This window comes from Hippocampus zosterae, chromosome 9 (genome assembly GCF_025434085.1).
Source record: "Hippocampus zosterae strain Florida chromosome 9, ASM2543408v3, whole genome shotgun sequence".
NCBI lineage: Eukaryota > Metazoa > Chordata > Actinopteri > Syngnathiformes > Syngnathidae > Hippocampus > Hippocampus zosterae.
In genome coordinates this window covers 13,153,888-13,174,111 of record NC_067459.1, presented here as the reverse complement: position 1 = coordinate 13,174,111, position 20,224 = coordinate 13,153,888, and the positions used below count along the sequence as shown (strand labels likewise).

Sequence of the window (20,224 nt, the reverse complement as noted above, 5' to 3'; positions counted from 1 at the left end):
CACTGAAATCATTTTGTTGGGACATTCACTTTAATGGCAATTGTTACAGAGTAGCATCACAAAAATAGCAGTCGTAGAAATCAAATCAACAGCACAAGCATTCATAAAACATGATTTTATGATACCTTTTTCTATCTGGCAAAGCAACAATGCAATCTCATAAAATGATAAATAAATTCCTCTTACATTTTCAGATATACTGTAGTTCCGTTGGAGGTACTGTATATTGTGTGTTACTATAGCAAAAAAAAAAAAAAAGTATGTGGCTGGTCCTAACAACACACTTTCACCATTTGGATATAACCTGATGCGTCTCTATGTAAGTGATGCTGTATAGAACATCAAACAAAGACACTAACACCTATTTATATCTAATACCTATATTGTAGAATAGAGCACATTCAGATAAAACGGTCACAAGGCATCCTGAATGTCATTCTTCTTTCTTTCTTACTTGCTTGCAAGCTCTCTGTAGCACAGAAGCAACATTGATCACCCCACTCTACACGCTCTCACCCCTCCTCCTCTGCTCGGCTTTGATTCTCCTTCCATTACTGGCTAATAAAGATAGAAAATAACAGTCCCAGCGCCATTCGTCCAGGTTCTTATTGGCAGTCACAAGGCCTCGGGGTCCTTTCATCTCTATTAAATCAATATGAGCGTCATCTGCTGGCTTGTGCCTGATCATTCCACCCATCATGTGTAATTGCTTGTGTCCGAAAGGCAAAGAGTCAGGTATTAGCTTAGTCTTGTTGTACTAATTTGACAAATGTAGCCTTGTCATCTCATATGCAGTAGTTGAAGCAGAGAGAAGATGCTAACAGTGCTTCAAAAACACTGCCATTATGATTACTATTATTATATATTTTAATACAGTGGATACACGGATGATTGGAAAGTAGAATCTTGAAATCCCCAATCCCAGTTCTAACAAAAACGGGACTAAACAAGACAGTCATAGTCTGCTTAATTTTTTTATGCTGCTTTGACATTTCTTTGGGAATTGGCGATGATAAGCCAACAATGAAAATGGTAATGACGACAAAGGGACTTTATCCCCAAAAGCGGTACTTAAAATCGAATAAAGCATTTTTTTTCTATACATTGGTACAGTTCAGGTGTCTTTAGTGACACCATTTTTATAATCGTAGGCAGTTGTTTTTGTTGTCCTTTGTAGTTGATGTTTTTTGATGTGAATCAACAATTAATAAGCGACAAGGGATGTTAATGACGGCAGGGAGGAAATTTATCCCCAAAAGCCATCCTTGCGATAACTAGCGCAAGAGTTGTTGTTTGCTGTTGTTGTTGAAGTAGTAGTAGCAGTTGTTATTTTTTTGTTGTTGTTTTTTTTGTACGACATCTTGGCTACAATCAATGTTTCACTTGTTTTACGATTTAAAAAGTAGTCAGTTACCAAACCTGAATACACAACAGACTCTTAGAACTCGACAGGTCCATGCACAGACGACTCAAAATTTGACTAAAAGCACAAGTTAGTCAAGAAATCCACAACGCCCTGCTCCCAATCGTAACAAAAACTAGGTTTTGTGTGACATTTTTTTGGTGGTGAATCAGTTATGATAAGGCAAACGGAAATTCTGTTTGCTACCTTGCTTTTAAGCAGTGATTGTTTTTACCTTACAATTGACAGTTAACTACATAAAACGGGTACTTGTACTGTATGAAAATGTTTGAGTTGTACTGTTAACCATTTTAATAGATTTTTTTCCCCTCAACCCATCGATTAAAATTCAAACCAATCATGGGTCAGACAGATTCTTCGAACTGTTCTAGTGCTTTCGATTTTGATTCACTACAATTACTCCCTAAAGTTGAAGTATGTCTGAAGCACTCAGAAAGCTTCCGAAAAGGCAGAGTTGAAATATTTGCTGACTTATCGTTAAAAGCTGCAGCTCATTTTGAATGTTAATTTGTGGTAAAAGCTGCAAAGACTGAAGTCTTAAGTCTCTCAGGTAATTTGCTGCACTTAGGCAAACTCACTGGGCGGAACTAATTCTCTTGTCGCCGCTGATGTTTCCATTACTTTTGCGAGTGCGTGCCGTGATTCACTCTGCAGCGCTCAAATGAAAACATTAATCACAAAGATCTGCTCTCCAGATTTGCATGGACAATTCCCAGAAGAAAATGCTTGACACAAAATGTTAGCGTTGCTTCGTGAGTTGACCTTCAAGCCATGACACGAACTCACAATGTCACCGGTTGCAAATATGAGAACAGTGACCTCAGTACATGGTGTCACCTCAAATAAATGAGCCTTTTGCAGGACAGTCAGCATGAAAACAGTGTCTCCTTTCAGCCCGCCGTCACAGGAAATATGACAAACGAAGTGTAAAACTTTCTACCAGACGCGGCACTTTTGCTCTGGGTTCATTGGACTGCCTTTCTGGCACTGGAACGCTTTTGAGAAAGCTTCAAAATTCTGCAGCGAACCGAGAACCCTAAGGAGAAAAAAACCCATCAAGATGAGTTTGCAATATCCATCTTTAAAGGCTGAAAATTTAACCCAGAGAGTATCCAGAGAAAACCAGAGTACCCAAATAAACTTTCTTTCCCTGGAAACCCCGAGTCAACTGAGAGCCCTAGTGTCCCGAAAGAAAACCAGAGGTTGCTACAACCTTTAGTCTTAGAGGAAAACCCAAATTACCTGTACTTCACACACACATGCTTGAGAAGAACATCAAACTGCACACAGAAAGTCATCTTGTTTAAAGTAACTGACTGGAAATTAACCAAACACCCAGAGAAAACTGGAGCACTCAGAGAAAACTTTACGAATCCAGGACTTCACAGAGAATACTGAAATCCCCAGACTTTCGCAGAGTACCCGAGGAAGCCAGGAACATCCTAAAAAAAACTGGAGTTTCTGGAGAAAATGGAGAAAACCGAATTGGAGTCCCTTGAGAAAATGGAGTCCTTGAAATACCCACACCAAAGAATGGGAAGACCATGTAAACTCCAACAAGAAAATGAAAAACTGAATCGAACTAGGGGAGCCCAGTGTTCGACTGGTTAGCGTGTTGGCCTCCCAGTACAGAGGTGCAGGGTTCGATTCTGGCCCTCCTGTGTGGTATTTGCATGTTCTCCTAGTGCCTGCGTGGGTTTTCTCCGAGACTCCGGTTTCCTCCCACATTCCTTAGCTGTCATGGTAGGGTCATGGAGCACTCTAAATTGTTCCTAGGTGGATTGTGAGCTGAATGGTCGTTCATCTTTGTGTGCCCTGCGATTTCCTGGCAACCAGTTCAGGGTGTACCCCGTTTCCTGCCCAAAGACAGGTTCCAGCATGCCCCCGCAACCCTTGTGAGGACAAGCGGATCAGAAAATGGATGGATGGATGGATGATCGAACTAGGGATCATCTAGTTGTGCCGAAACAACGCCAACCACTCTTTCACCATACCATCTAGAGACCTTCCTATGACCCCTGAACTTGACCATTTGACAAAGCTTCATTCCTGACAAACGACACAACCGACAACTCTCTGATTTCAAATACTGACTTATCTTACTTTGTGGCCAGCTATAAATTATTTAACAGTGGTGGCATGTACTGTACGTCTCACCTGTATTCCAACGGACTGTGAGAGTCCGTCTTGATGGACTGGCTGGCATATTCCGGCCGATATGCACCGCACCAAACCTGAATGAAGTAAAGTGATCATTTCGCGTTGTGAATGGGCCTTTTGTCCAAAAGTACCAATACTCTGCTAAATGCCTCAGATTCTTGGTGCACCTCCAAAATATCATGTATCCTTGTTTTCTTTGCTTACTTGGGCAAAGTTAAGAAAGAACAGCTGCTTGTGATCCATGTCTAAACCGGGTAGACGAGGCTCTTCTCCTTCTGTTTCCACCCACTTCAGGTAAGCCTGTAAACAAATCGTCAATTTTCAAAACACATCTCACATGTCTTGTGTACCTCGAAATCACGCGGTGATCTACTCATGTCACAGCCCACCTTGTAGGCTTGCCGCACCCCTCCATTGTCTGCAATGTTTTCCCCTAAAGTGCTGATTCCGCTTACCTACAATGACAAGTCCATGAATGCACACAAACGCATCCCCGATGTCGTTGATCTATACTCATGAACAAGCCTGACATTTTGTCCACCCGCGAGCTTCCAGTTGAACTTGCCGTACTGCTGTACCATGCACTGTGACTGCTCCTTGAAATGCTCCGCAGAGTAATTACTCCACCAGTTGAGCATGTTGCCGTCCTTGTCGAAACTACGCCCTGTCATGGAAAAAAACAAGTATGGTACGTTAATTCAAGTACATCTTGAGCTGGTGCTATCCTCACATCTAGATTATTTCATTTTGTCACACGTACAATACACAATGACATTTTGTCTCTGCATATAAACCAGGGGTGGGCAAACAACGGCCCATGGGTCGGATCTGGCCCGTTGGTCTTTTTAATCCGGCCCGCCGAAGATTGGTGCACAATTAAGGTTTGATTGCATTCATTTCGTTTGGACTTGTAATGACAAGTATTTCAACACCAGGTGGCGCAGTTACTTCAAGTTGCAGAGCACTGGGAGGGAGGGGAAGATGAAGAAAGAGGGAGAGAGTAATGACCATGCAAGGGAAAGTGATATGTATCTGATTAAACGAAGCGGGTAACAAAGTACGAAACATTCAGGAGACGCCGGGAGTCGGAAATACTCAAATCTATGAGACTTTGAAAAACAAGGAAGCGATTCTTACTCAGTCCAATTCTGTCAATTTCCATGCTCAGAGTGAATTGCTTGTGGCTCGAGTAAATGAACATTTCCTAGAATGGTTTGATTGTTACCATGTTAAAAACTTTCCGCAAACTGGACCGCTAATAAGAGTCGGAGAGCAGTCAAATGTGTAGAGCGTGAACAACAGGGGGCTCAGTACACATCTTTGAGGAGAACGGGTGCCGAGTGTGATGGTGGAGGAGAATGTTACATTATTACTGGCATACAAAGACATTGTGCTATCTTCTTTATTTTCTATTTCTATTTCTAACTTTTGGCCCGGCCCTCCACAATATTTTCTGCTTCTCATTTGGCCCCCCCGGGAAAATAATTGCCCACTCCTGATATAACCCATCACTAAGGAGCGGTGACCCACAAGCAAAAAGTGGCCGTAGACCTAAGTACTTGGGGCGGGGGGAGGGGTGTGACAGAGTACCAGCGAAAAATGGAATACCCATAACCCAAGGAAACTTGAAGTACACAGAAAGAGCGCGAGTACCCAAAGAAATCTGGAGTCCACTGATAAAAAGTGATCTATTTAACCCCTTGACTTGCCAGTGAAAACTAGACTACATGGCAAAAACTGCAGTTCAGAGAGAAACCCAGACTAACCCAGGAAACCCGGAGTTGACGCATCCAAATAGATTCTTCAGACAAAACAAGGAGAAAACTGTGAGTTCCTGAAGAAAAGTGGTCTACTTGGAGAAACTGGGCTACCCAAACAAATCTGGAGCGCACAGAGAAAACTGAAGCATTCTGAGAAAACCTGATTTAACCAGAGTAAATTGCTGTCCCCATGAAAATCTGGATTATGCAGACTAAACTGGAGTACTTCAGAGGTCTCAACGTGCGGTGCTCAGAGCGATCCATGGCAGAATCAAAATGGGGGATATTATTGCAACAGGAGGCAACAGTGCGAGTTTCTCTGCTGCCATTCAAGCCCTTTGGTTGCCACATATTTTTAATAGTAGTAAGAGATAGCAACATGTTTTAGGGGCATTTCTGCATTTAAAGTAGCCACCATTTAGCAAGCCTTACCGTTGTCATCGAATCCGTGTGTGATCTCGTGACCGATAATCATTCCAATTCCACCAAAGTTCAGAGCCTGCTGTTGATTTTTACTGAAGAAAGGTGGCTGCAGGATGCCTGCGGGAAACACTGGCAAGCACATGAAGGTGCACATGAGCCGAAATGAAGACGCTATTCAGAGCCATCATCATGAAAGATTTTACCGATCTGATTTCTGTTGGGAGAGTAAAAAGCATTCACCACGGCCGGTCCGATGATCCACCTGAGAAGGAATGTTTGGAATTCTCTCATCAAGGATTTCTCCAGACAACATTCTTGAGCCTTCATCTTTCATTGAGTGTTAACTTACAAGTTGGGATCCACTGGCTCTCTGAGCTTTTTGAGACTCTTGTGGGCTTCAGACTTGAGGTTCTCCAGAATGTTCTCAAAGTAGTGTTCCTCGCTAAAATTCAACTGAGTGGGGAAAGCAGTACAAATGAGTGGATGCAAGCATCTCTCTGTCTCTCTCTCTCATTAGTAATTTTCTCCATTAACACACAGTGTCTGTATTCTTACGTGAGCATACTCTTGGTCCAGCTTCTGGTTACTCTTCTGCAGAATGTGATCCGGATAGCCAATATGCTCTTTGATGGCCATGGCCTGCAGGAGATAACACCACAATTAGGCTGAAAATTTTCAACATCTGCATGCATGTAGTGATCGTCAATGAGTTGTACAGTATGCACTCTATTTGGGTGAGGAGGGGGGCTGTTTAAAAAAATATATATTTTCTTGTACAGTACACAGTATTTGAAATGACCCATATCTGACATAGCTGTAAATCAACACATGACAACACCCCAATGTTGTTGTTTTTGTGTGTGTCATTTGTGCAGACAGTTGTGTATTCGCCACCCACCTATGTATCGATTACAGTAGTCCCTCACTATAACACGGTTCATCTTTCACAGCTTTGCTGTTTAACAGATTTTTTTTGTTGCTTTTTGAAAAAAATGTTTTTAGATTTTTAAAAATAATATTTATTATTATTTTAATAACAGTGTTCTGCATCCTGACTGTGGACTGTAGACTAATGTCAACAGTGTCCGCGCCTCATCGCTGTTCAGCTTGCCAATTTTCTCCATGACAAAACCCACAATGTCAATGAAACGTTTTCTACGGTATTTCTAAAAACTGTGAGATATTTTGTAAAATGTTTGGGCCTGAAAAAAGGTTTAATCTTTGGTTTCATTGCAAACCGTATTAAATTATATACCTAACAATTCTGAAAAATAAAGATCACTCCCTCACGGATTTCGCTTATCACGGGTTTTGTTTTAGAACATAACCCCCGCGATAAACAAAGAATTACTGTCCATCAATCTCACATGGACAGGATAAGTCACTGTGCTTGCATTGGCACACACTGTATCCGATACGCATCCGATTTTTACACTCATTTGGAAGAGGCCTTATTCCAGTTTAAAAATTTCCGCTTCCGTGTTGATGGTATTCCATGGAAAACCCAAACAAGAGGACACCTCAGAGCAGACTTAGGCATAGAGGGGCTTGTATTGCCTTGAGGTCCAATGAAGATTAAGGAGGCATCCAGAGACGGGGAACACTCCCTGCTTGGACGGCTCCCGCATGACCAAGACTCACATGGGCGCAGGCTAATGCCTGCAGTGATGAACAGATGAAGACTACCTTCTCTCTGGCCTTCTCCTTGGAAGGTGCATCCATCCAACTTAGCTCCTCCAGTGTTTCTACATACGCTGTCTGGATCTTCCCGATGAGATCGCTGACCTAGGAACATGAACAAACCAGGATGATAGTGACAACACGCCCTGTAATTGATTGACGACCAGTCCAGGGTGTTGTCCGCTTTTTGCCCCGAATCAGCTGTGATATGCTTAAGCGCTCCGTGACCCTGAACAGGTGAAGCGGTTTTGAAAAGTATGGATGGGTAATGCAAACTCCTTCCGGTTGTCCTCATCTAAATTGTTTCTCTCTGTTGTTTCCAATGTAAATGTGGGGAGAAAATGAGACTTTCCTCACCATTCGTTTGCTTTCTCCGGCAAAAGTCTCACGTACGTACAGCGCTCCGACGGCATTCTCCATGCTGCTCTGGACGTAACGAACACATTCTCGCCACCAGGCATCCTCCACTGTTGTTCCATACAGAGTCTGAAACGCACACAAATGTGAAATTAGCGGAAACTAAGTGATTCACTAACTGAGGTTTTTGTTGCAGCGGAGTCTACCTTCCTGTAACGGGCCCTGGCGTCTTTGAAACGACGACTCAAGCTGTTAATTCTGTCAATGACCAGCTGCCAGGTGAGATAGTTCTGCATAGTTCTGCACAGATGAAGCATTACTATATTGGTGTGTTTCACTTTCTTTGTTTTTCTTTGCATGAGTGCCTTTTGCTGACCGAACGCTATGTCTGGCGAGGACTTCGTTCATCTTGTCCAGGTAAGGCGAGCCGTAGATCACCACTTCTTCTTCCAACTCCACATCGAGAGACACGCTGGATAGCACGCCTTGAATAAACCGTCTCCAATTAAACCCCTGAAATGCAAAAAGAGGTTTCTTTTAAGGACCAGGCGTTATTTAGTCCTAGTCTTCTGAATAATAAATCGCCTTTTAGAGGCTTCAACAGAAACCCCAAAATTCTGGTGAGAATGCATTTTAGGCATCGGAAATACAAAAGCCTCAAATTCTTCCTGTAGTTTGCTGGAAAGTTAGAAAAGGCACAAATGGGTAATGCTAAATTGCGAATGTTTTCTAGCAACACGATGAGAGGTTACATACAGCGATCGACAGCAAATGACATGATGAATCCAGCATATAAAGTCATCGGACGAACGGCAGCTGCTGTCACGCGGCCTCATGACCGTGACATCTAATTGTTGTCGGTGACAAAACAAACACTGGAAAATGAGCCGCGGGCTGTTTCAGCAACTCTCAAGACAAAGACATGATTATCTAATCACGTGTACCAGCCCGCTGTCGACAATTCCCCTCGCAACATTCGTGTTAATTACTTTCTTTTGTCCGAGCGAAGCATTGTAATCAACTGCTTCTCGCCGTCCTGTGTGTTATCTCCTGAGCCAGACCCACAGTCCTCACTCACGTTAAAGCTGAATGTGCTCTGCAGCTCGTTCAGCGTCATCTTGTTGTAAAGTACAGTGACATCCTGGCGTTCCTCAGCCGGCAACGTGGCCTGGATGGAGGGAAATCATCGGTGTCATTGTACAAACGCTGCCAAACATGTGCCATGAAATGTTTACAGCTTGTTGTTCCACCTGAAAATGTAACAGTAGTGCGTATGAGTCGATTTTATGATCTATCCATTCCTGCTTTCCAGAGGTATGAAAGCGCCTCCCTTTTCGCGTTTATCGTCGCACTCACGTTGGCAATGTCCGTCTCCAGGTCCAACACTTGCATCATTTCCTCCCACACGCGTTCATCGTCCTGTGTCAGATTCCTGTCCTCCCGTGTCATCTTGGCGATGGCCACCATGAAGTGGAGGTAGGCCTCTCGAACCTACGGTGACATTTGTAATGGTAATGACAACGTGTATGCTGTTGCCCTTTAGTGCCTCACCTTTTTGTAGTTTCCATCATTGAAATAATAATCTCTTGAAGGCATCCCGAGTCCTGGCTGGTCAATCTAAACAAAATAAATTATATACTTTTATATACCATAACATAATGTTACAGTGACTTTCCTTTTTTCTAGATTCAAAATGTTAAAATAACATAAGTAGTTGATGTGTCAGAAAAGTCTTCTTTCATGAAAAAAAAATATTTCAAATAAATAATGCATTCAAAGGACATGTTAAAAACCAGACTCTACATGAGACAGAAAAAAAAGTGATTTCTACGAGAGTGTGACAAGTGAAAAAGTGTTTAACTCATTCAGTACCAGTCAATTCTGGACCAAGTCTGAAAAGATGTTTAAAAACATCTTTGGGACTGAATGAGTTAATACACCTGAGAACGGTCTGAATTTTGGGGCGTGGTATAATAGGCGCAATAATCTTCTTTAAACAGTAGGTTGGTTTACTTTTGGCTCACTAAGGAAATTGGCATCATGAAGTGACCGAATACATGTCGATGATAAAGGGATGTCGATCTTACGTAAACAATATGGCGCCGAGAATCCCGGTCGTCGGTCCACACGTACATGTCCAGTAGCGCCTTCTTGTGAAAGCGAGATGTCATTGTGGCCAGAGTGTCCTCGAGGTTCCATTCTTCTTCTGCAGTAAAATCAAATATAGTATAACCCATAGAGTGCTCACATTTCTATCAAGGTTCAATAAAAATGACAAGAATGAGATCATAGATTCGGTACGGATGATTTGGACCGTGCGAGTATCAGATAATTAAAAAGAACATTTTGCAGTGTAAGGCAGCATGGTGTACTCGGGATTTGCACATCCGCCACACAGTTCTTATGATTCAGGGTCCAAATTTCTACACAGGACGTCCTGTGGGTTTCCCCAAATGAGGCTAAATGGTTTACAAAATGGATGGATTGATTTGAGTTGTTAAATTGATTTGATTAAATTGCACTTTAATCGGTTTAATCAAAATGTCAAAAAAGAAAAGGCAAAAAAAGTCATGAAAATATTTTGATTATGATTCAATGTGAGTTGCTTCATTTAAAATGTATATAAAAATTTAACACGGATCAGTCTTTCAATATAGTGTTTTTTGACTTTATTTATTTATAATAATAATAATACATGTTATTTATAATAAAAGGACACTTTACAATAACAAAAAACACAAACCAACAATGATTTATCATTTATATTATAATTTCACATTTTAAATTAAATTCTGAGAAGTCAATTAATATGAAATATGTATTCATTTTCTATCCATTAAATACAGACCAGTAATTATTTTTTTTTGTAAAGAACTCATGAACACATTTTTCCATTTAATACAGAGCACAGGTTCAGTTTTAACTATTTTATCATTTTTATAGCAACATGCCTTCTTTGCGATAAAGTCATTCTTAATCACAAAATGATATTCGAGTCAACTAGTTGGACATTTTGTTTTTACCAGAGGTGGCGTTCCAGTCATCAGAAGTCACAGGCCAGTCGCCAATAGTGTCGATGAGCCTCAGGAGGGGCTGAGAATCACGTTGCTCGATGAGGCCTAAATAAATCAAGCGGTCAAAACATTAGGGACACCTGCACAGTTCCAATGCAACACCTGTCCCCAACATATTTTCTTTAAAACGACCTCCATCTCAGATCTCTTTCAAGTTTCAGTCATCATAATCAGGATGATTTTATTGATACAAATATTGAAGTTTTCAACTCTAGAAGCTTCATCCGGTTACTTGCTGGAATAAAATCACTTTCTATCTTTTAGATGCAGACGACTGATGAGCTTACTCTCATTCAAGCAGGAGCTGTAAAGGATTTTGGCTTTCTTGATGGCATCTCTGTCTTGTTCGCTCTGCGTCTCCAAAGCACCTGAAAGGCAGGCGACAACATACGGTCACCGGCTTTGTTTTCGTGGGAAGTAACGATCACCATTGGCATCGGGCTTATATTTAATTCAGAGGTGATTCGTTTGCTAAATTAATGCAAGAAGACCCCCCCTAAAAAAGGCTACAACTACAAACTACAAATATTTAATATAGAGCAGTTATTTGAAATAATTTGTTTCTTTAGAAAATGATCATGTTGGTCTTTTTTTGGGGCATAGTTTTAATATTCATATGCATTTTATTATTCTTTTTTAAATTTTAAGGCAAGGCAGTGATGCAGTGTGACTTGATTCCTTTAAAAATGCTAAATATACAATATGTAAAACAACTCAAAGAAATAAATAATTAACTTTTTTTCCCTTCAAAATTAAACAGAGCTAAATGTACCGGTAATCAAATTTAATGGAATGAAAACGACATATTTAAAAATATGTATGTGCAGAGCAGTGATTCAATGAGATTGTTTAACACATTGTTCATAATTTTTAAAAACAGGACAGAACAATAATAATATTTCCAAGAGTCAGTATGATATTTGTATTTTTTAAGAAATTACTAAGTCTAATAAAAAAAATTAACCCACTTTAGTTCATTTGGAGATAAACTGGACGACCTATACTCTTTGCACGGTCTGTACATATTTACAAATACAGTACCATGTATTCATTCATATGATTTTACTATATATCATCGAATTTTAAACATTCTGAATCATTTCTGTTTTTCGATTAGGATTTAATTCACCGTCAGGAATTAAAATGTTTAAAAAAAAAAAGACAACCGTTTGCTGTCTCCTGTTCAAGTTTAGACCACCAACCCAGCCTTTTCCAAAAATGTTATCCCATTTTATCACACAGCTCCTCACCCCCACAGAGCCACAGAAAAGCCTGCTCTTTAATAAAATCTCTTGCTTGAGGACCATGGCGCAATCCCGTGGTTTGTTCGAACCAATGAAGGGCCACAACCTGACCTTTGAGCACAATCTCCAGTTTGTCCCTGAGGATGTCAAAGACGCTGTGACGCGAGCTGGTCTCGGGGATAACGTGGCGCTCCAGCCAGCCCCCGCAGGCGTACTGGTAGAAGTTATCGCAGGGCTTCACCGACGCATCCATGTTCTGCAGGAGCCGCGACGCTTTGATGGGAAGACAGGCGGGGGGTGTCGGAATAAGACTTATTTGTATGACATGCTTTTAATTTTTGAAGGCCTCACCTGCTGTAACGCAGTCTGCAGTTGTGCACACGGTGTCGAGTTTGGAGTGACGCAGCTGACCTGGGTGGAGACAATGAACTTGCTACCTTGGAAGGTCAAACTTTGTACCAGTTTGCCTTAAAACAAAAATATTTACTTTCGGTGAGATTCTAATTAATAATGTGTGTGTGTGTGTGTGGGGGGGGGATTCTGAAAGTACAGTGTTAAGCTTTCATTGAAAGAGGGCATAATATGTCAAAATGACTTTTGAATGGCTTTTATGCTATTATTTGGGTCTTGGAAGTGCCCAACTGGACTGCTCTGTTTGTCTCGTGCTAGTAAGCTTCATCTGCCTCGACAGTCTCTCTTCAAGGCATCTTCATGACTCTCGTTTTGCATTCCCCCTCCAAAACATATTACACGAGTGTTTAGGGTGTCCCTCCAACCAATCCCATCTTAGGTTGATGCTGGCCTTACCAATTCTTGTACCACAAACTGATGCAGCCTCCTTGGATGAGAGGCGAAATGTCTTCTAAGAAAAACACAGCTGTCCAGTTGCATTTAATTCAATGCCCTGAGAATCTATTTCACGTAATATGACCTCTTAAAAAAATGGAAAAAAATCACACAAAATATCTCCCTTAAAGTAGTGAATGCCGTTTGACCAAAAGGAACACTGAGTGAACTCATAGACAGCTTGTGAAAAGCATTTGCGAAGTATTGGCGGCACAGTGGACTCTGGTGCGTCGGCACTGACTTTTGTGCCGCGCTGCTGACTTGGCAGCAATGAGACTTTAGAGTATTTAGCGCGGTGGCGCTTCCCCGTGTGATAGCACTTATCCCACACTGTCTGGGCTTTACAGTCGCTCACCTCCCATGTCTGCTGAGCTCCGCGAAACGCTCGAATGCTGAGATTGTTCTGGAAGGGGGATTTAAAAATAAATTGTGAGAATCTCACAAGCACAACTGTTTAAAATTCTCAAAGTGAGGATTGCACATAATTAGCATGGTAGCTTTTGTTTTTGTTTTGTTTTTTCCCCAGTGGTTCTCAAGCTATTTACATGAACTATAGTGTTGTACATGAACGAGTTCGATGAAGGAAAGTTTATGAACTCATATTTTGGGCAAACATGAAATGAACATGGTGTGTTTTTGTCTGATCAACGTTATTGCGGTCACACTCATTCTGGCCTCTCTGAACTGAGATACATAATACAAATTATATCTAATATTGTATGCACCTGTAACGTTATACAAAATTTGACCATGAAGTGCTTCTCGTGATTAATATATTTTATATTTAATACAGAGTCGTGACTCATTTCAAAATGAATGCAAGAGTACCTACTACCTTCCTATAAAACTTTCTGCTGTATGTTAAAACACATTTACCATCAATTTAATGAATTGAAACAGTTACTCCCTGAAAAGCTATCTTTTTTTTTTCTGAAATTTTTTGGGGGAACTACTTGTATTTATTTTATTTCAAGTATTTTATACAGAGTAGAGGAATACCTATTTGTTGTTTTGAAATCTCTCTCTCTCTCTCTCTCTCTCTCTCACACACACACATACACTTTTCCAAGCAATAAGTGAGAGCGAAAGATGTGACGTATTATCGGTACCTTTCAACGCGGATGTGTAGAGGACCACCAGGCCGGCCAGGGCACAGCTGACCAGCAGCAGGAGCACAGATAGACCAATTTCTGCCACCGTCCAGCCACGTTTGCCAGGTTTACTGGATTTCTCCATGATGTCCATTTGGCTTTCTGATTTGCCCATTCTCTAACTGGAGCCTCTGTAAAAAAAAAAAAAAAAAAAAAGGAAAAAGCAAGGAGCATTTGAGGTGAGAATCTCTTGGTGGATTCTCTGCTCACAAACAAAACGGTTTACAAACATCTGTCAGACAAATATTACTTGGGTTCATGAAGTTGGCTTCCAGACATCCATGTATAACACTTACTTGTACTTTCTTTCAAATTGTAAATGTCACATCCAATTGGTGTGTCACATATTTCAAGCATGATTGTATTTTTTTTTTTTGCTGTGATCTAGCGTTCACCAAGACAGTCAGATCTATGTTCGGTCGAGCAGAAAGAACGCTTTATCCTTAAGGTCACTTTTGTCCTGCCTGGAGCAAATCAAGGCCTGGACGGAACTGGGTTTGACTTGAATTTAAATGCAAAGAAAACAGAAGTTATGCAGCTTTCTCCCAGTGGCCTTTGTAGATACCACCCTGTTGATGTTGCGGCAGTCTTAAACTTGGGTTTTAAATTGGACAGAGGAATATTACGGTAATCAGTTTCACAACTCATGTATAATAATACAGCCAGTTCCTCTAAATAACATTATCTGTCTGCATGTGTTGCTAAACCGTCTGTGTGCAAATATCAGTTGTTTAAACGTTCATTATCATGACAATGTCAATGCTAGTTTCATTAGCCTGTGTTGGTGTTAAGCGAGTGGACTTTCATCAGACAAAGTTCTGACGAAGCAAAAAAAAAAAACCTCAAAGTAGGGGTGTTTGTAAGTGATGCTACCGCTGTACTGTACATGGCACACTTTTTCATTCCTTTTCACATTCCCTGTCGGTCTGGAACAATTAAGGAGTGACTAGTTTTATGTTAGTATCTTTTTAAAGTTCATGTCCTCTCCAAAGGATGGGAGCTTGAGGGGTCTGCGCAGGATCTTAGCCGATCCCAGTATTGCGCTCTTGTGCACTGAAATGTCGGATGTTGTTCCTGGTATTTGCCGAAGCCATCCACCCAGCTTGGGGCTTCCTGCCCCCAGAGTCCCATTCACCAGTGGCCCCACTGTTTCCTATGCGCTCCACATTTTCTCGAGTTCTTCCATCAGTCCTTGGCATTTCTTCAGCTTTAAATGTTCCTTTTTCCGGATGTTGCTATCATTTGGGATTTCTACGTGACTCGATCGCGACTGTTGTCTTCTGAGTCTGACCAGTCTGGATCCATATTTGGTAGAGATGTTGCGGTTCGCTATTCCTGCTACCTGCTTATGCCGCTCCTATACCTTGTCCACCAGTATCTTACACCCTGCTGTGATTCATGCAATTTTTTATTCGTACATGCCATGCGGAGGCTTGTCTTTCCATGACAGTTCATCTGGCTCCTTCTCCTTACTGGGCTTATTCCCAAATTATTCCCAAAGTTCCCCAAGTTATTCCAAAAGCAGGTTGCCCCTCGGGGGCCATCATCTTGATGTGTTCTTGGAGGCTTGTTGTTTCCTGATGGTGCCCATGACGCTCACTCGTCCACGCTCCCCATCCCTCTTTCTGCTCTTTGGGTCTAACCTCAGTATCTCAGGATGCTGGATGTGGGGTGCAACCGTCTATGCATTAAAAAGAGCTTTCTTGTTTTGATATCAGTGGCTTGCATGTCTTCCAGTGGCCAGGGTATTATGCCAGCCCAGCGGGGTATCTGATTACTGGCAGGGCGTAGGTGTTAATGCCCTCGCCATTCAGATGACTGTTCAGGATCTGCCTCACGCCTCCAGAGTTGTATTCCACAGCCTCATTGAGTTCTTGATGATGTTTTTTTTTTTTTTTTAAGAATCCTGTTGATGTTATGCAGTTCCAAGGTGGGCGAGGAAATTGGGTGAGGAAGTGTCTTGATGTGTTCAGTGCTTCGGATGTTTATGTCTCATTGTTTTATGAAACGTGAAAAATTGAAGTGATATAACCGTAGATTTGTTTGGATTCTTTCGTTATTAGTGTTCTATATAGCTATCAGATGCATGTGCTCAAGATTCCTGTTCTTCCCCTGAGTTGTAATCTAGTTTATGACATACTGATTTTTTGTTCATGCCGCACTTCAAATTGTTGTAATGAACATCTAAAAGACTGCAAGTCAAAGTGTTTATTAAGTCTTTCATATTCATGTGGTTCATTTGCCTTTATTTGAGCGGAAATCGTACCTAAACTATATCCATCCATCTATTTTCTAATCCGCTGATCCTCACAAAGGTCGCTGGCGTGCCGGAGCCTATCCCAGCTGTCTTCACGCAGTATGCGTGAGGGTACACCCTGAGGGTACACCCTGAACTGGTTGCCAGCCAATCGCAGCGCACAAAGAGACAAGCAATCATTCACACCGAGGGACCATTTCGAGTGTTCCATTAATCTACTATGCATGTTTTTGGAATGTGGAAGGAAACCCACGTAGGCACAGGGAGAACATGTTAACTCCACGCAGGAAGGCCGGAGCCAGAATCAAACCTTGCACCTATGCGCTGTGAGGCAAACGTACTAAACAGTCACTCACCATGCCGCCCCATTGATGTATAATAAATCAAATATTGTATATTGTAATGTAGATTCATTTATTGCTTGTTTAAAAAAAACACACACACATGGGAAGAGGACCTTCAAAAAAATAATCGCATATTCAATAGCAATTGCAATATTGACATTTAAAAAACATTTTGCAATTAGATTATTTGTCAATATCATTCAGCCGTAACTTAATTTTACTCATATGGAAGCTAAAATGTCACTTTTTAAAGCATTGCCTCCTTGGTCAGTAAATTAAGTTTCATCATGACCGGAACGCTTGAGTTCACTTTATACTCATATACTTTACTTCTCATTGGAGTAAGTACAGAGTTTTTTGTTCCTTTCTCAGTGTATGGTTAGACAAATGCTCCCAATGTAGAACATGACATACTTATCACCGCCCTCCATGTGCTTTGAATAGTTTGGGTGTCGAATTGAATGTTTTGATTTCACCATTAAAACTCTCTCTCACATGCATAGACACACACACACACATACACACATTAGCATTAGGCTTTGAGCCATAAGCCTATTTCAATGGCGTTCATTGGCATACATCATAATTATAAGCGCGTAAAGTCAATTTTACAATGAAGCATGTGCGGCTGGGGTGGACGAAAGGACAATGCCAATCAGCGGTGTGCCACTGCTGATTGATTCTGTTGTATTGTGCACCACCTGTTTTTCCATCACGGCCCACTGTCATTTGGCCTGACAGTAAATGACAGGGTCACACCGTGCCGGGCCATTAGCGCCCTCACCCCACAATCCCCCTCGACAGCCCTACTCATGTATACTCATGGACGCATATTTAGTAATGAAAAGTGAGCCGGAAGGGCACTCTTGCTAGAGAGCCATCAGAATGCATTGAGACGCTTCTGTCTGCCATTATAAGACATGAAATGGAGGCCTTGTGTAACATATTGTCACAATGTGTTTTTAATGCCCAGCACCTGTGTTTAAAAAAAAACAAAAAACCTTGGAGCACTTAAATTGACTTTCTGCATAGAAATCTATCAGTTTAGCTGTGTACATTTGAAAGATAAGCGGTTCGGATGATTGATGGGTGATGGAGTCCGATATTTCAAATGTAATTCTATTGCTGCTGATAGATCATACATAATTCTATAATACACATAGATACCGGGTACTTGTTTGTGTGTGTGTGTGTTTGTATGCATTTATTTATTTATGCCGAGGTGGGCTCTCCTATCCCTGGGGTTGAAGTCACCAAGGTAGTTAAAAAGCTCCTTGGGGGCAGAGCACTGGGGGTGGACGAGATCCGGAGTTCCCAAAGGCTCTGAATGTCGTGGAGCTGTCCTGGTTGACGCGCCTCTGCAACATCGCATGGACGTCAGGGACAGTGCCTCTGGTTTGGCAGACTGGGCTGGTAGTTCTCTTTTCAAGATGGGGGAGCGGAGGGTGTGTTTCAACGACAGAGAAAGCACACTCCTCAGCCTCTCTTGTAAGGTCTATTCGGGGATGCTGGAGAGAAGAGTCAGTTGAGATGTTAAATCTCAGATTCAGGAGGAGCAGTGTGGTTTTCGTCCCGGCCGTGGAACAGTGGACCAGCTCTACAACCTCGGCAGGGTTCTTGAGGGTGCCAAGAACATGTAGACCCAACCAGTCTACATGTGTTTTGTGGATTTGGAGAAGGCGTTCAACCGTGTCCCTTTGAGAGTTCTTTGGGGGGTGCTTTGCAAATACGGTGTGCCAAACCGTTCATTCCCTGTACCATTATGTCAGGATTTGGTGGGCATTGCCTAGAGTATGTTGGATTTGCTTCCACTGAGGGTTAGTGCAGCCAAGGAGTTGAGGGCGTCTGGTTTGGTCCTCACTATTGCATCTCTGCTTTTTGCAGATGGTTCTGTTGACATCTTAAAGCCGTGCTCTCCAACTCTCACTAGAACTGAGTGCAAAGCCGTTGAAATGAAAATGAGCGTCCCCAAATCTGAGACCACGGTCCTCTGTCGGAAAAGGGTGGAATGCCCTCTCCGGGTCGTAACCCAAAGAACAAGATCCTGGATACAAGCAGCTGAAATGAGTTTCCTCTGCTGGGTGTCCGGGCTCTCCCTTGGAAAGAGGGTGAGAGGCTCGGTCATTCGGGAGGGACTCAGAGTCGAGCCACTGCTCCTCTACATTGAGAGGAGCCAGATTAGGTGGCTCGGGCATTTGATTAGAATGCCTCCTGGATGTCTCTCTGGTGAGGTGTTCTGGGCCCCGGGGACGACCCAAGACATGCTGGAGAGACTACAGTATTTCCCATGGCTCTCTCTATGTGTATATGTGTGTGTGTGTGTTTTACACACACACACACATTTATTTCTAAACAGTTCATATATATGAAAAACTCATCTGCATTCTTAATGTGTTTTTTAAGGATCCTGGTGACTTGCAAGGCAACATAGATTGTTCAAAATACATTCAGGACTTGGATGCATGTACTACAAACAACTTCTACCACTTTGTGACATTTCAGGCGAAAATAAACAAAAGCAACTGCCGATTTTAGGATCATTTCTACAAATCGAAATAAGAAAAAGTGTGCACAATGACCTTTTTTAACGGTCTGAGTGCACTTATGTCACGGTAACATATTTCAAGGTTAAAAGTTGTCCATTCTCCGACATGAAGTAAGCTCACCACTCAGTGTTCGTCAAAACGGGGCCATGAATCTTAGAAAGCGCCACAAATATAAATTAATGTTTTTAATGACCAGATGAAAGAATAGCACCTAATATTTACTTTTCCAACCACCTTTCAGTGACACTCCTCTCATTATCATCATTATTAGCGGTCACCCCGGTAACGAAGAACGGCAGCTTACCTTTGAACGGGGATGGTGAAGGTGGGCGAGCCGCTCCCCTCCCCCCAGCACCACACACACACTCTCACCCAGTCATACACATACACACGCGCACATACACACACAGCGCGCTAATATCTCAAAACACCCCTGCTGAGTGAGCATCCACTCAGAGCTGGTGCGTGGAGAAATGAGTCCGTGCTGCGTTTTTCTCGAGGGTGAGATCTACTTGTGAGCCCGTGTGCCGCTCGGGGGGGTGACAAGGGAGGCGACGGATAGAGAGAGAGAAAGAGAGAGAGGGAGAGGGAAGGAAGAAGGTGTGTTACTGATAAGAAGAATGCTGGGACCGTGTGTGTGTGTTTGAGAGCGTGTGTGTGTGAGGGTGTGGGTTTGCGTAACTCCAGGTGAGTTGAAATAGACCTCTTTTTCCGTCCGTATTTTTCTTATTGTTAATATTTCTTGGTAAATGTTATGTCAATGTATTTCTACATGTACATGTATTTTCAATATCATATAAACAATTGTGTACTTTTTTTTTAAGGCACTAGTGTTTGAGGCGAGAGTAACTCCACGTACAAGTTTTTCACGATGTCAGCTTAAATCGTGAACACTTCTTCAAAAAAGATTCTTCAAGCTGTTTGTTGCCAGTCCATGTTGAAGTTCAGCCGAAACGTGA

The 20,224-nt window shown here is 42.0% G+C and overlaps 2 protein-coding genes across 2 annotated transcripts in view; one reads left to right on the top strand and one right to left on the bottom strand.

Annotated features, from left to right (window-relative positions):
• Positions 1–11: 11 nt before the first annotated feature.
• Positions 12–14,250, bottom strand: mmel1 (membrane metallo-endopeptidase-like 1). Its single transcript, XM_052075688.1, has 23 exons — positions 14,077–14,250; positions 13,323–13,370; positions 12,473–12,532; positions 12,233–12,394; positions 11,165–11,245; positions 10,827–10,922; positions 9,891–10,009; positions 9,355–9,420; positions 9,160–9,294; positions 8,882–8,971; positions 8,180–8,316; positions 8,010–8,103; positions 7,804–7,932; positions 7,453–7,551; positions 6,322–6,405; positions 6,116–6,219; positions 5,970–6,028; positions 5,776–5,895; positions 4,114–4,247; positions 3,973–4,038; positions 3,788–3,883; positions 3,581–3,657; positions 12–2,459 (listed from the first exon to the last, which is right to left on the bottom strand). Exons 1-23 carry the CDS (start codon positions 14,231–14,233, stop codon positions 2,360–2,362), a joined length of 2,313 nt encoding a protein of 770 aa, XP_051931648.1. The 5' UTR covers positions 14,234–14,250; the 3' UTR covers positions 12–2,359.
• The window catches only part of miip (migration and invasion inhibitory protein), a 27,504-nt gene continuing 15,207 nt past the window's right edge, over positions 7,928–20,224 (top strand). The window contains exons 1-3 of the mRNA XM_052075733.1: positions 7,928–8,082; positions 8,166–8,220; positions 9,181–9,279. The gene's annotated coding sequence lies outside the window, so the exon portion shown is untranslated. The remainder of the gene's footprint in view (positions 8,083–8,165; positions 8,221–9,180; positions 9,280–20,224) is intronic.

Bases quoted from the DNA above. Each gene is read 5' to 3' on its own strand.
- mmel1 (XM_052075688.1), bottom strand. From the start codon at position 14,233: ATGGGCAAATCAGAAAGCCAAATGGACATCATGGAGAAATCCAGTAAA. The intron at 9,421-9,890 runs GTAAGATCGACA...TATTTTGTTTAG, and splicing joins CTCGGCGCCATATTGTTTAC to ATTGACCAGCCAGGACTCGG. The intron at 6,220-6,321 runs GTAAGAATACAG...TTCCCCACTCAG, and splicing joins TGGACCAAGAGTATGCTCAC to TTGAATTTTAGCGAGGAACA.